General features: G+C 44.6%; 1 protein-coding gene across 2 annotated transcripts in view; it reads right to left on the reverse strand.

Annotated features, from left to right (window-relative positions):
• DZANK1 (double zinc ribbon and ankyrin repeat domains 1) overlaps nucleotides 1–16,175 on the reverse strand; it is a 74,945-nt gene that overhangs the window by 52,688 nt on the left and 6,082 nt on the right. For both annotated transcript variants that reach the window (XM_024753733.1, XM_024753734.1), the window contains exons 4-7: nucleotides 9,589–9,703; nucleotides 8,093–8,189; nucleotides 6,981–7,099; nucleotides 1,551–1,636 (exon numbers count right to left, since the gene is read on the reverse strand). In XM_024753733.1, coding sequence (XP_024609501.1) covers nucleotides 1,551–1,636; nucleotides 6,981–7,099; nucleotides 8,093–8,189; nucleotides 9,589–9,703 — 417 coding nt within the window. The remainder of the gene's footprint in view (nucleotides 1–1,550; nucleotides 1,637–6,980; nucleotides 7,100–8,092; nucleotides 8,190–9,588; nucleotides 9,704–16,175) is intronic.

Consider the following 16,175-nt stretch of genomic DNA (forward strand, 5'->3'; position numbering starts at 1 on the left):
TAAGAACCTACTGTATAGCACAGGGAACTCTACTCAATACTCTGTAATGACCTGTATGGGAAAAGAACCCAAAAAAGAGTGGATATATGTATATGTATCACTGATTCACTTTGCTGTACAGCAGAAACTAACACAACATTGTAAATCAACTCTACTCCAATAAAAATTAATTTTTTTTAAAAAAGCTATTCTGTAATGATAAAGGGGTCAATTCAGCAACAGTACATAAGATTCCAAGAGGTTTATATATTTAATAATAGAGCTTCAAAGTACATAAAGCAAGAGCCGATAGAAATACAAGGACAAGTAGACAAATTCATAATTATAGTCACAGATTTCAGCATAATTTTCTCAATAATTGATAAAACAATACACAAAATCAGTAAAGATAGAGAAGACTTAAATAATACAACATTGTATTAGTTTCAGGGGTACAACAGAATGCTTCAGTAATTGTATATACTGCAAAATGATCACCACAATGTCTAGTTAACATCTGTCACCAAACATAGTTACGGAATGTTTTTTCTTGTGCTGAGAACTTCTTAGATCTACTCTCTTAGCAGCTTTCAAATATGCAACACAGTATCATTAACTATCGTCACCATGCTGTACGTTACATCCCCAGGACTTATTTATTTTACAACTGAAAGTGTGTGCCTTTGGCCACCTTCACCTATTTCACCCACCCTCCCAACCCCCAGGGAGATGCAAATTAAAACCACAACTACCACCTCATTAGAATGGCCAAAAATAGAAATAAAAGTGTTAGTGAAAATGTAGGGAGACTGGAACTCTCATACATCATACACTACTGGTGGGAATGTACAATGGTACAACCTCTTAGGAAAACAGTTTGACAGTTTTCTTAAAAAGTTAAACATATGCCTACCATATGACCCAGCCATTCCACTCCTAGCTATTTACCTAAGGGAAATGAAAGTATATATGCACAGGACAACTTGTATACACACGTTCATAGCAGCTTTATCTGTAATGGCCCAAAACTGAAAACAACCTAGATGTATATCAATAGGAAATAGGATAAACACACTGTGATGTATCCGTACAATGGGATACTACTCAGCATTAAAAAGAAATAAACATCTGATGCATGCAACAACATGGGTGGACCTCAAAGTAATTAGGTGGAGTGAAAGAAGCCTAGCAAAGGAGTGAGTACCGAATCATTCCATTTATATACAGAATCAAATGCAAATTAAGCTGCAGTGACAAGAAGCATACCGACAGCTGCCTGGAGATGGGGAGGGACACGTGGGAGGATTTCGAAAGGGTGAGATGTAGGACATTTTTGGAGGTGATGGATTTGTTCATTTTCTTGATTGTGGTGATAGTTTCAAGATTATATGTATATGTCAATTGTACTCTTTAAGTGCAGTTTATTGCATGTCATTTGAACCTTTAAATATTGTAAAAATTTAATAAAAAACAGTTGGGGCAAATACCACTGTTATGTCCCATCCTCAAATTCTTTTTGACCATACTGTGTCTTAGGACTTAAGAAACAGTAAAGAGAATGCAATACTTACTTGAGAAAGTCTGTCTCCCTTTGAATCCTCATGATCTCTGTGCTTGTCAAACTCTTCTGGCCAGTTATATGTGCAAAACCAGGGAACTAAAATTAAGAATATGTATAAAATCATGCTACAGTACAGTAAAATTACATTAAGAGTTCATTTCAGTGCTTTGTCCTACCATATCCAGCAGCCATCTTTTAAAAACCATGATGGGGGGCTTCCCTGGTGGCACAGTGGTTGAGAGTCCGCCTGCCGATGCAGGGGACATGGGTTTGTGCCCCGGTCCAGGAGGATCCCACATGCTGTGGAGCAGCTGGGCCCGTGAGCCATGGCCACTGAGCCTGCGCGTCCAGAGCCTGTGCTCCGCAATGGAAGAGGCCACAACAGTGAGAGGCCCGCGTACAGCAAAAAAAAAAAAAAAACCATTATGGGGAAAGTCTTAAGTGATGATTAATTGTTAATAATTTTAATTAAAAAATTAAAGTGATGTTCATCATCAGACACATGTATTTCATTAAAAACAAGAGTTTACAAGAAAAGAGATCTGAATTACCATCAGACAGACCAGATTTCAGAATTTAGAAACCCAAGTGAGCATCCATATTTCTGAAAGATTAAATCCCTAGGAAAAGGACTCACCTGAGAGAACTCATCTGCTGTTATCCAGAAACATTTAACTCACTTAGATATATTTTAATTTGAGCAACCTCCTTGTACCAGGCACTGTATTTGATGCAGGGTTGGGGGACAAAGATAAACATTACATAGTCCCTGCCCTCAAGGAGCTGAACTGGTGTACATACAAAGTACTGAAACACATGGGCTCAGTGTCATAACATATCTGTGTTGAGTCCCACGAGAACCTGGGGAGGTTACGACCCCATTCACCTGCTCGGGGAGAAGGGCTCCCCAGGGCCGTAATGTCTGAGCTGGGCCTGGGAAAGTAAAGAACAGTTTGTTAAGTAGACAGAAGGACAAAGGGAATTCCAAGTAGAGGAAACCCACGTGTGAAGACACAGGCAGGGCAGTGATGGCCCATCCTGGTTGTCGGATACGGTCCAGGGGTCGGAGTGGCAGGGGAAGGAAACAGAAAGGACGGCTGAGGGAGAGAAGCTAACACTTATGGAGGGTCTGAGAGTAGGAAAACGTGCCTGGCACATTTCACAGTGACCTCCTAAGGTCAATAGGCAACATTATCCCCATTTTATTTTATTTTTGTAACATTTTCTTCTGATATAATTTCCAACATAGAGAAAAGGTGCAGGGATAGTACAACTAACTCCTTTGTTCGTGTTGACATTTTGCCCCAGGTGCTCCATTCTCTCTCGGAAGCATGAGAATAACCTGCAGCATGACTCCCCTCCTCGCCCCCACAAACACTACAGCATTTCCCAAGAACAGGGGCGTCCTCCTACACAACAGTGCAAACATCAAAACCAGAAAAGTCAGCAGTGATACAATACTAGCATCTAATCCACATATCTTTGTTCACATTCCGTTAGTCGTGCCGGCAATGGCCTTCCCAGCTATAATTTCCTCCTGGACTAGGGTCTAGTCCAGTATCACACTTTGATCTTAGTGGTCATGTCTTTTCTGTCTCCCTTAATCTGGACTCTCTCCTGAAGCCAGCACGCCTAGAGCCTGTGCTCCGCAACAAGAGAAGCCACCGCAATGAGAAGCCCACGCACCGCAACCAAGAGTAGCCCCCACTAGCCGCAACTAGAGAAAGCCTGCGCGCAGCAAAGAAGACCCAACGCAGCCATAAATAAATAAATTAAATAAATACATTTATTTTAAAAAAAGAAATTGAAGTGTCTTTAAAAAATTTAATTTGATTGTCAAAATTTTAAATTCTGTTATAACACAGAAAGGTGCAGGAGTGGGTTTCTCTTGCAAATTCCTCAGATGTGGCAGCGCTGAGCCTGCTGGCCTTCTCGTCAGTGGCCAGCTGGACTTTCACTCCACGTATGGGTTCCAGAGAACCCACAGCTCTGGGCCCTGACACTAAAGCCAGGCGTCAGCTGTCATCTACCTTCTGCCCAGGCTGTAAGGCACGGCTACTTGGCTGCCTCGCCCCGATGGTGACCTCATCCCTGATGGCGCCCCCTGGCACCCCCCCAGCCAGAGGCTCGGCTCAGAGACAACAGTCTCCCTGGTGATTGACCTGTTGTAACAACCACGAGCATCCTTAACGCTGATGTTTGCTGAAGTAAGCTTCAGTTAGGACTGAGCTAGAATATTGAGAAGAATCTCTTACCACATGAAGAAAAAGAGCGGAAGATAAACGTTTTGTGGTCCTTTTCTGGCCTCCTTTGTCCTTTGAACCATAGTCAAATTCCCCAAATGTGTCCCCATGTTCCTATTTTTTGGGAAATCTGAATCTTGGGATCTTTATTCTATCTATTCTATCTTTTCAATTACTAGGTGGGCAAGGAAATCCAAATACTCATGCACAAAGGAAGTAATTCTTTCTAGACACATTACCAATAATTACGGACACATAAGACCGTTTTTCGGAAAATAGTCATGAAGATGTTTTGTCATATACCATTCATTCTTCAAAATGATGTTGTTTCATCTCAAAAGCGGTATTCTTCTTTGGGCTACAGTGGCAAGCACTGCTCGTAGGAGTCGTGTGTGCTCAGTAGTCCATTTAGAAACCAGGTCAGCATTCTTCCCAGAAGACTGGGAAGGGCAATCTTCTATTGCAGGCATGGCTATCTTTTTGTTTAGTGGGGTTTACAGGCAGGCCTTACTAGGTCTGTAGTCCTCTGGCCTGGGCTTTGGGGCCCTCCAGAAAATACAGTGGGTGGGCAGATGAAAGAACCCAGGAGGTCAGGCTGAGTTATACCGCAGCACTGGAGACTGGAACGGAAGGAAGAAGGTGGACCTTGGGATCAGGATAATTGGTCTTCCAGGCCAGTGGTTCTCAGATTGGGTTGACCATCAGTCATCCACAGCCTCCGTCTCAGGCTTATGGACTTAGACTACCTAGAAGCACTGCAAGAGCAGGTAGCTGGCAATCTGTATACATACTTAAAATTCCCCCCAGGTGGCTGTGATGGGCAGCCAGGTTTGGGACTCATGCTTCTGACCTCCCTTATACTTGATGATTAATGTGAGCAGCCTTGAATCATGGGCACACAAGAAGCAGTTGTGGTTGGATAGAAAATGTGACTCCAGGAAGGCTCTACCTGGCGCTCAGAATTGGAGGAAGAGAGCGAAGTGTCCTGGGGTGCCCTCAGATGCCAAAAGTCGAAATGGAATCTTATAAACACTGAAAAATCAAAGTGCTATAGTCGTTGTAGAAGACAACTAGTATAAGGGCATCCTTCTTGTGTTGCACAGTAAGAACGTATTAATGTGGCTTTTACTGAGGTTGTAAACCACCTCTGTCTTGTCAGATCCAATGGGCAAGTCCCCATCTTTGCCTAATTCGAATGCACAGTCACATTCGTAGAGATGACCACCGCCTCCTCCTTGAAACCCTTTCTTTTCTTGGCTTTTACGGCACCACATTTTTTTTTTTTTTTTTTTTTTTTTTTTTTTTTTTTTTAAAAAAAATTTTTTTTTTTTTTTTTTTTTTTTTTTTGCTTTCTTCTTAGGCGCTTCCTCCTCTGTTCAACCTCTAAGTCAAGAATTTTGTCTGTGCCATCTTCTCTTCACTTTCTGTGCACCCCGGCAGGTGATCTCACTTAGCCCCAAGCTTTAAATACCATCTACAATAGATATTGAACATTTCTAAATACATATCTCCAGCCCTGACCCTCCCCCTGAGTTTGAACCTGCATATCCAACAGTCTACTTAACACCTCCACTTGGACGTCTGATGCATCCCAAGCACCTGCTCCTCCCTGGTCTTCCTCATCCCAACAAATGGTACCATCATCTCCAGACGCTAATACCATCATCTGCAGACGCTCAGGCCAGAACCCTGAGAGCCGTCCTTGGCTCCTCCCTTTCCCTGATCCCATCTGCCTGATCTCGCAGCCAAACCCTCCGGCCCGACCTTCAGAACGCTGCCTCCTGTCTCAGCACTTCCACAACCTGGGCACAAGCTGCCATCACCTCTCACGTGGAGCAAAAAGCCTCATAAGCGATATTCCTCTCATGCCTGTACAGCCTACTCTCCACACCGTGGCCCGAGAGAAAACTCGTAAATGTCAATGAGATTGTGCCTTACCCTCCAAATGGTTTCCCTTTACAATCAGAAGAAAATCCAAACTTCTCACAATGGGACTCATCCCAGTATCTGGGATTCCCACCCAAGCCTGCCAATTAGAATCACTTATGGGTGAATTTTAAAAAGATAAAACCATGCCCAAACCTGACACCAGACCACCGAAGGCAGAATTTCTGAGGCTGGGGTTAGAAGGGCCTCAGGCGACTCTGAGGGGCAGCCACGTGGGAGCAGCACAGTGCTCTGAGCTGCAGCGCCGCTGGCCCCCCACACCTCATCTCCCACCCCGCTCCCCACGCTCCATCCTCACCGCCTCCCTGTGACCCCTCACTTTGATGAACTTGACGTTACTCTGCCAAGACCTTTGCAGGGCTGGCTTCTGCTCATCTTGAAGATTCAATTAAAATGTCACCTTTCCGGGGGGGGGGCCCTCTCTTATCCCCTTGAATTAGAACACTGTTCTTCCTCCATGTTCACTCTCTGTCCCAGGGGTTCTCAAATTTGAGTGTATCTCAGAAGAAGGGCCAATTAAAACAGATGATCGGGCCCATCCCCAGAGGCCCTGACTCCGAAGGTCTGGGGTGGGGCCTGAGGGCCTTCATTTCTGATGAGCTCCCACGTGATGCTGACGGTATCAGTCTGGGGACCACACTTGGAGAACCACTGCTCCATCCCATTACCCAGCTCTATCTTTTTCATGACACATCACTATTCTTAATTTTTTGTTTGATTATTCACATGTTTATTATCTGCCTGCCCCCACCCCCGATAAAATGTGAGCTCCATGAGTACAGGGGCCTTTCTTGTTCAACCAGGTATTCCCAGCTTCGGAACAGTGCCTGGCATGTGGTGACAGGGCAGGGATACTTCCTTAAAGTATTTCATGGGAAGCATTAAAAACACAGTAGGGGGGGCTTCCCTGGTGGCACAGTGGTTAAGAATCCGCCTGCCAATGCAGGGGACACGGGTTCGAGCCCTGATCCGGGAAGATCCCACATGCCGCAGAGCAACTAAGCCTGTGTGCCACAACTACTGAAGCCCGCGTGCCTAGAGCCTGTGCTCTGCAACAAGAGAAGCCACTGCAATGAGAAAATCAGGCACCGCAATGAAGAGTAGCCCCTGCTCGCCACAACTAGAGAAAGCCCGCGCGCAGCAACAAAGACCCAACGCAGCCAAAAATAAACTAATTCATTCATTTAAAAAAAAACAAAAAAAAACCACAGTAGAAATTTAGTACCCTAAAGATTGTCTTTAGAAGTTACCTGGGGCTGCTGGGTGGCTGGTCGAGAGCCTGATTCTTCACGGAAAGCTGGGGTTTCCCGTGGGCTTTCTGAGAACCGAAGATCTTTCAAAGTTTTAGGGTCAGTTCTTTCACCCACATCTACGATTATATCAAAAACATCATTCTGTGAATATCTATAATTATATATGCATTCATGCAACTGTGTCTTCATAGTTAGGAGCCTTTTAATAAGGGACCACTGTTGTCACATTTTTTCTCTAAAGTAGAATTATACAAAGAAGCTCCCACTCAGTTAAATTAATAGCAATAAAGAAAAGAATTAGCCCAGACTGAGAAAATTAAAATCTGCCCTGCGACATTCCACAACATTCCACACCAGGCTGGGAAAATGGATAAATCCAGTTGCAAGGTTAGCAGGAAACATCATGTGTCCCGAGGACACACTGCAGCTGTAACATGTCATAACAGCCCCCACTTTGAGCAACTACTGTTTCTTACTTGCCAAGAAACCTTGTTCCCTAAAATCAGATTATCAGAATTTTTGCTATTTGAAATCTTATCAGTAAGAATGAAACATCCAACTCTTGCCTGGAGGACCCAAGTCACTTTGACATAGAGAGGCAGCTTCAATTTCCAACCCTGGTGCAGAGCTTCAGAGAAAGGTTTCTGAACACAACATTCCACATTTATCTTTGTTGGTTCCAAGGTAACAGAACCCCGGTCCCCTTCTCGGGTCCATACCTCATACCTCATGTGGTATACATCGGGACCATTTCACACCGAGCCCTGCTTCGCTTGAGCCCATCAAAACTCTTCTTTCATTTAAATTTCGTCCTAACGCCACCCTTCCCCCTATAACTGTTATCTGTGCTTTGGTTGATGAGATTCCATGGTTCCTCGGGTGTGTGGTCTCCCACGTTGCAATGAATCGATAAATCTGACTCTGCTGGACAGCTGCACTGCCCTTCATGGTCTTAAGCTGTTGGCTAGGACAGCATTAAAAGTCAAATTACAGCTTACTTTACTGTTCCAGTGCTTCTTATCCACCCCTTCTGCAGACAAGAACACAAGCACTGAACCTGTTTGGTGGTTTAGAATATTAAATCTTATCTTCGTCCTGTCACGTCATACCTGGAAATTTTCCAAGGTTAACATTCCAACCCAGTTTATTTTCAACATTCTTATATTTCTTCCTCCCTTTTGATTCAATAAATCCATTTTTCAGTTCCTAGGAGGGAAGAGATTGCATATCAATCCCTTGATTCTGCCCATTTAGATATGAAAATTAAAAGTTCCATGGTAGAGACAGTGACATAGCCTGCACTTCTCACTGGAAAGGGTTTACAGTCGTTTTCATAAAGTGACCTCTGTCTCACCTTTCCCTGGAAACACACAGCTTTGAACCTGGGCTGCTTGGTGGGCAGCTTGTCTGCTTGGGAAGCCCCACCAGTTGGAGTGGCCAAGACCAGAAGCAGGTGGCAGCATATACGGGCAGGATGTCACCATCATGGGAGTCAGAGCAGTAACAGAGGGACCACCAGACCCAGGGGCAAAGACAGGTGGGGGTCAGGCCAAGACAGTACTTCTGTCCACTACCTGCCCACACGTGGCCCTGAAACATAAACACACTTCTCTCTGGACTTCCTTCTCCTTGGGCTCAGTCCCTCGTGCTTGGTTGAAGCCTGAGCACCTGCTGCTACACGTGGGTTCAGCCCCTGCCCAGTGTAGACCCCTGACCACATGTGGGCCCCACACGACACCTGTACCACTGCTCTGCTCCCACAGCCTCCTCTCTGGCCTCTGGTCAATCATTAGACTGAAGGAACTCCCAAAAAGCTTCCCATCATCCCCAGCGAGATCTCCATGACTGAGACTTTTTGGTTGGTTGCCTTGTCGTGGGCTGGCACATCCTCTGACCCTGGGATCTATCTCACTGATGCCGAGAACCCAAACATCCTTTCAAGACAGATCTAGTTCATTCTCCAAAGAGATGAGGCTATGCAGCTATTTGGCAATGAAGGTTTCAACATAATTGAAGGCCATGCCCACTGAGGGCTTCTACTAGTCTGATGCATCTAGTCAACAAATATACACCCTCTGCCCTCTCCTACCTGCCCCCGTGCAAGATGCTGAGTATGGCAGACATGCTCTCTGACACCTGGGAGCCTACAGTGCACGGGGGAGACAGACAGGGAGCAAAGTATTCACAGCATCAAAGCATTTTATAAAAGGAGAAGACCTGGTGCTAGGGGAGCAGAGACGGAGCACTGACGCCCAGTTTAGTTTGGCTGGAATATAAACAGGGGAGTCACAAGGCAAAGAATGACTGAGGACAGAAACTGCTTCTTAGGATGCCAGGCTAAAGGGTCCTGCTTTCTTCGACAGGTAAGGACACAGGAGACAAGGATGCTTGCTAGGAATCTCCAGTGGGCAGGGTGGAGGAGGGACTGGCCAAAGGGTGGGAAATCAGCAAAGATACTTTGCAATGGTTGATACTGACCCCAACTATAAGGACCTGAAAATGGGCAGAATGACTGTGGTGGTAAAGGAAGGGGAAGATGCGACCACTGAGAATGGGAGCTGAGAATGCGGTGAGGATCCGAATGCCTTAGAGTGTCATTACGTACCTGCTCTGGAGGGTCTTTGAGAACATTTTCCACATCGTCTTCTGAAGGGACTGCATCTGGCAGTACATAGTCCACCTGAAACACCTTTGTTACCATGGCACTCTGTCTGCAGTCTCTGAACATTATTCAGAACAGAAAAGGTCTGCGTGTTACACAAAGATTCAAAGACAAGGTGCCTAGCAATTAAGATGACTCTATAAAGCCCCTTAGTCTAGAGACTAAATTTATTCTATTTTAAATTTGGAGAAACCAAAATACAGCTTCTATAATCTTTCCCTACCTTATTCTTATTCGGGTTATCTCTTGCTATGCAACAAACTGCCCCAAAACATAATGTCTTAGAACACAAAGCTGTGGGTTCACCATCTGTGCTCCCGGTTGCCATCTCTCGTGTGGCTGCAGTCAGGTGTCAGCCAGAGTCGATTCAAAGACCAACTCAGCCGGAGGTCCAAAATGATCTCTCCCCTCACGTTCCAAGTCTGGCCTGGGCTGGCCATTCAACTCTCTGCTTCCCTCTCTGTCCATCTCTCTCTGCAGGTGGTGAACTTGGGCTTCCTCACAGTACAGAAATGTCAGGGAGGTCAGACTCCCTACATGGTGGCTGGCTTCCCCCAGCATTTATGTTCCGAGAGACCAGAGCAGATACTGCAACACTTCTTGTGGTCTGGCCTTAGCATCATGTCTGGTGCATTATCTTGGTCAAAAGTAAGTCACAGGGCCAGCCCAGGTCCAAGCAGAGGGAGGCGTGGTTCATGGGGGGCCATTCTGGGGGACCATCTATCGCACTCACCATAAAGATGTCATACGTTAAGTCTCAACCTATTCTAAAACAAAGAATGGGGTTACCTATGTATCATTCATTCCATATGAGTCATGGGGATTTTCCGTACCCCAGTTGTGGGTAGCACTATATATGCTGCCCTGGGAGATTTTAACTGTTATTCCTCAAATACCAGCAAGTTCTCAATTTATTCATAATATTTCACAATGAATCTTGTTCCTCTCGGACGCAATAGGAGTCCGCTGAGAAAGCAATGCAGAGGGCCCAGAACTGAACTCTGGCAGTGACTTCAACTCAGAACCAGAAGCTCATCTACACTTTTTAGTTTTTAAAACAGTTTTATTGAGGTATAATGTACATCACATAAAATTCACCTGCTCTAAGTATATAATTTGATGATATTTCCTAAATTTACACAATTGTGCAACCCCCACGGCAGTCCAGTTTTAGAATGCTCCATCACCGAAAAATTCCCTTGTGCCTGTTTGTAGTCCTTCCTTGCTTCCACCTCCTACTCCAGGCAAACATTGATCTGCTTCCTGTCTCCATAGTTTTGCCTTTTCTAGAAATTCAAAATAAATGTCATCATACAAATATAGTCTTACATATCTGGCTGCTTTCATTCATCTTTTTTTTTTTTTTGAGGTTCACCCATGTAGTTGCATGTATCAATAGTTCATTCATCTTTATTCTTGAGTAGTATTCCATTTTATGGATGTACCATAGTTTGTTTATCCATTGCCAAGTGGACGGTCACTTGGATTTTTTCCAACGTTTGGATTATTATAAATAATGCTGCTATGAGCATTCACATATAAATAAGTCTTTGTAGTATAAGCCCTGGAGGTTGGATTTTCTCTTGTTTGTAACAAACAAGTGCCTGACTTAAGCTTCGCTTGCTGAGGCATCCACTTCAAAGGCGGCGATCTTGAGTAGACACGCTGCCGACCACAGGACTAGATAAAGATCCAGGCCACCTCCCCCGACGGAGGCTCCTTTATCTTAGAGATCTTGGTTGGTTTCAATGACTGACCAATTGGGTTGCTTGTTTTTTCTCTTCCTGCTTTAAATTCTCACTCTTATGTTTAAAATTCACCAATAAAGAGTGAGCCCGTGGAACCCTAGCCCCCTCCTTCCACCCCAATAAAAGCAGAACCTCTGGCCTGTGATTTCTCCCTTCCTCACTCCCTCCCTCCATCCCTGTCTCTCCCTCTGTCTCTCTTTCTCTCTCTCTACCTGTGACCTCGCTGTATGCCACATAATTTCCAGGACTTGTAAGTAATAAACCTCATCTCTTTCAAACCTTCCTGATGATTATTGCTAAGGGCCTCTTGCAATCATAATAAGAACAAGGCCCGGTCTAGCCACATGTGTGGATAGATACACAGGAGCAGAATTGCTGGGTCATATGGTCAGTGGGTTTAACTTTTTGGTTGTTCCATCTTACATTCCCACCGGCATCATCTGAGAGTTCCGGTTTCTCCACACACTCACCAACACTTGATATTGTCGGCCTTTTTTGATCACCTGTACTCTTGAATATGTTCTCTGTAGGTATTTGCTTGAGATGTGTCCCTAGTGTATTAGGATGCAGGCTTGGCTGTTGTAACACAGAACTGAAACAACAGTGGCTTAAACAAGAGGGCAGCAACGGGCTGTAATCCACCCAGAGCTGTGCAGAGGAGCCACGGTGTCAGGGTCTGGGGTCAAGTTTCCACCGTGTTGTTCCACCACATCTAGAACATTGCATGTGTCCTCTGACCCAACGTGGCTGCCCACCACAGCCACATTCCAGCCAGCAGGAACCACAGCCCACCTCTTCCTTTAGGGTACAATCCAGAAGTTGCCATATCACTTCCACATGCACCCACTGGCCACACCTGGTGACACGGCTCCAGCTAGCTTCAAGGAGGACTGGGAAATATCCTTCTTCTAGGAAACACATGTCTGGCTAAAAATCATGGGCTCTATGATTCTTGAAGAAGAGAAACACAGACATTGGGAAGAGCCAGCAGCCCCTGCCGCATCATGGTGACCACACTCTGGTGTATCTGTTTGATATGTTTAACTCTCTCTCCCACTAATTTGCACTGAAAGCTCACAGCTGGAACACAGGTGGTTCTGTTTGATTGGCCCAGGAACTTAATACTGTTTACATCGCCAGCTGCCTTCTCTCTTTGGTGTTTCTTTGTCTGCTTTGCTCATTGATTTTCATATTGGCCTTTGATTTATTTTATCCGTTTCATTAACATTTCTTTTGCAATTTCTCAGATTTCTTACATGTCATTTTTTTATATTTCTTAAAATTCTTGAAGCTTCAAGTAAATATGTGTCCCAAAATGCTTTAAATTCTTTAAGTAAACATTCAGAAATGAATATACATCAGTTCCAAAATAGTTGAGAAATGCTTAACCCTAAGCAATGCAGAGGTTGTAAGCCATATTTTTAGAAGGAGAAAAAAATTCTCAGAAATACACAATTGATCTAAACGGCCACTACCTATCAGTGAGTGACAATATTTATGAAATAACATGATCAGTGGGTACTTGCATGTTCACTGGTTGGAGTCACTTATGGGTGGCTAAACTTTGGGGAAGCATGTTTTGTTTTGTATTTAATAACAAAACCAAATTTATAGATGCGGATATGTGGATGCAGATAGAGACAGTCTTTTAGATGAACTGCCTGCCTAACTCATTCACCTCAACATCCATCTCATCTGAATGCTCATCTTTGGCCCATGGTCTGTCATCCAAGATACAGCTGTCCTCCTAGTTAGACACTTCCTGGACCTCACAGACATCTCCATCCAGGGACCATTCAAATCCTGGCGAATGCCCAGGCTTCCCGAATGTGTACATACCAGCCCCATTACTCTGAGCAGAAGCCTGGTTCCCACCCGCTTGCTCTACCCTTTTAAGGTCTAGGTTGCCTCCCCACCCTAGCTAGCCCTTTCCTTGGGGACCCAGCCAGGGCTCCTACCCATAGACCTTGTCACCCAGAAACCAGCTCAGACTGCCTGCTAGGTGGAAGGAATTTCTGATAGTAATCCAAAAAAGGCTTAGGTTTGGGGTTGGAGCTAGGAATTCTACTCAGAGCCCAAATCTCATTTGAACACACATAAATTTTTGCTAGGATTGGAATCAGATGCCATAAACATGTATCTTTAGGAATACCAATATAAGGTACACTAGACATAAAAAAAAAGTACTCATAGCTCTATCCCTGTAAAGATTATTATCCTCTCCATAAAGCACCATAATTACTTGAATGATTGCAAGGGAGTGAAAAAAACTGGATCTGGAAGAATTCTGCAACTTGTCCAGGCCAGGTTTTCTCAACCTATTGGAAGTTATTGATATTTGGGGCTGGGTAATCGCTGCTGTGGGGCTGTCCTGTGCACTGCACAATGCTCAGAGGCATCTTTGGCCTCCACCCACCAGATGCCACTAACACACTCCCGCTTCCAGCGTGATGACCAAAATGTTTCCCCACATTGCTAAATGACCCCTTGGAGCAAAATTATGCCCAACTGAGAACCTCTGGTTTAGGAACATGAAGGGGTTGAATAGAAACCGCTTATTCACCCAGGCATGAACTTTTCAAATAGGAGGCTGACCTTCTGAGGTGGGTCACATGACAGCAATCTGTTAGCCCTTCGTTAAGAATTTGAAAGACAATCACTACAGCTGCCACCTGCCTGATCCCAAGTGTATCACCTCTGCCCTTCACAGTGGCTCCCAAGGGCGTCCTGTTAACCTCATGTGACAAAGGAAGAAACTGAGATGCCAAGGCCACATAACTTAAGCCAAGGTCACACGAAGAGGAGGCAATAGAACTGGGATTAAAATCCAGATCTGCAGGTCAACAAACTCCATCCTCTTTCCCACACTCCAAGCAGCGTCTTCTTGCCTTTGTCGCTGCCTCTGGAGATGGCAGTTGGATCTGTCATCCACGCAAACGCAAGGTTTTAGGTCCAGGGGCGGTAGATGGATGCCTGTGGGATGCCCTGGTAGCCTGCGGATACGTTTACTTTATTAATCATTGCTGCCAAACGGGGAAGTCCCTCTTGGTTCTGCTGAAGAAAAATGGTTGTTCTCAGGGGACTCTGACTCCCCCAGTTACCTACCTTCAGTTGAAGCAGCTTTTACCTCAGCCAGGCTTGATTTTTCTTGGCCACCATATAAGGTCATTGACAGAAAAAGGAGAACCATGCAAGTTCATTGCCAGAACACTACAAAATGATGATATCAGAGACAGGAAGCTCTTGACCACAAAGGAGGATTTTAAAGAATCAAGGCAGATGTCAGAAAGTTTGCAGACCCTGGGTTAGACCATCAATACACAGACCATCAAACCTGAAACCCTCCCCCTTTGCTGAGATGTTCCCGAGTCCCTGGCCCCTCCTGCCCACCTGTGTTCCTTACCAGACCATTCTCTGATGTGAAAGTCATAGACATACATATGGGGACATGAAAGCACATGTATGGCAAAGCTCTTATTCATTTCCTTTAAAGAACTATTTTATCGCAAATGAATAGAAGCACTAATTTTCTGCCTTGAAAACTCAAAAATTTTTTGCATAGTTACTTTCCCTAAGCTGAGCGCATCTGAAATACTAAGTTTTTCAGAGCAGACACTTAGTGGGCACAGAGCAAGATGGTGAGAGGCATTAACAATGCCCTTATTTTTCAGACTCTTTTGGAAGCTTTATTAACTCCTTTGAACTACATAGTCATTAACTACTACTTCACTTTATGACCACCTGCAGCTTATAAAGGGATCTGCCTTGGGGCTTCCCAGGTGGCGCAGTGGTTGAGAGTCTACCTGCCGACGCGGGGGACACGTGTTCGTGCCCCGGTCCCGGAAGATCCCACATGCCGTGGAACAGCTGGGCCCATGAGCCATGGCCACTGAGCCTGCGCGTCTGGAGCCTGTACTCTGCAATGGGTGAGGCCACAACAGTGAGAGGCCCGCGTACCACAAAAAAAAAAAAAGGGGGGCTGCCTTGCAGCATTGGGCACCAGAGTAATTAGCTTATTCATTTTTAACAATTGAGATGATTTGTTTCAATAGAAATGGTTTGGCAAGTGGGAAAAGACACAGATTCCAATCTTTAGTAAAGAATAATAATGTGTAAGGAGGTTGTTTTGTTTGGTTTTATTTTTATTTTATTATTAAAAACATTTTTTTTAATGCCTAAGCAATCATCTTTGGTGTAGAACTTGTAGCTCTTGTCAAAAAGCCACACAGTAGTTCAGCCAGCAGGGGGAGCCTGGAGTCTCGTTTAAATTAACTGGGCCAGCCAGGTACTGGTTTGGGGCTTAAAAGTCTTCCAAAAATGTGGCCAAACCTGTCTTGCTGCACAAAATAATTCTTCTATCACAGACACACAAATCTGCAGAGCATTTGAGGGTTTTCTTCTCTACAACCCACAGTGAAGTTTACCAAATTAAGTGGTGTTTCTGTATTTGAAAATGAAAAAAAAAAAATCATTGACTAGGAAAGAAAGGACAAAGAAAAGAGTGAAGTAGCTAATGTTTAACAAACTGAAATGACAGTAGCTTTGAAGGCCAATAAAGTCAATACAAAATCAGAGAGAGAACCACAATGGTCGTAGGCCACGTCCTGGGAAATAAAAGAACCATTCACTAAAAACAGAATTCTCCTCAGAGCCAGGCGAATCTCTTCGGAGGTCCCAAACCCTGAAAAGGCTCTTCCTTCCCAAAACCCCAAGGTGGATTTCAAACTAAAAACAGTATTAATATACATAGCACTTCACTGAGCTGTACCCTTACGATTTGTG

Source organism: Neophocaena asiaeorientalis, unplaced genomic scaffold, assembly GCF_003031525.2.
Source record: "Neophocaena asiaeorientalis asiaeorientalis breed wild unplaced genomic scaffold, Neophocaena_asiaeorientalis_V1.1 scaffold302, whole genome shotgun sequence".
Classification (NCBI taxonomy): domain Eukaryota; kingdom Metazoa; phylum Chordata; class Mammalia; order Artiodactyla; family Phocoenidae; genus Neophocaena; species Neophocaena asiaeorientalis.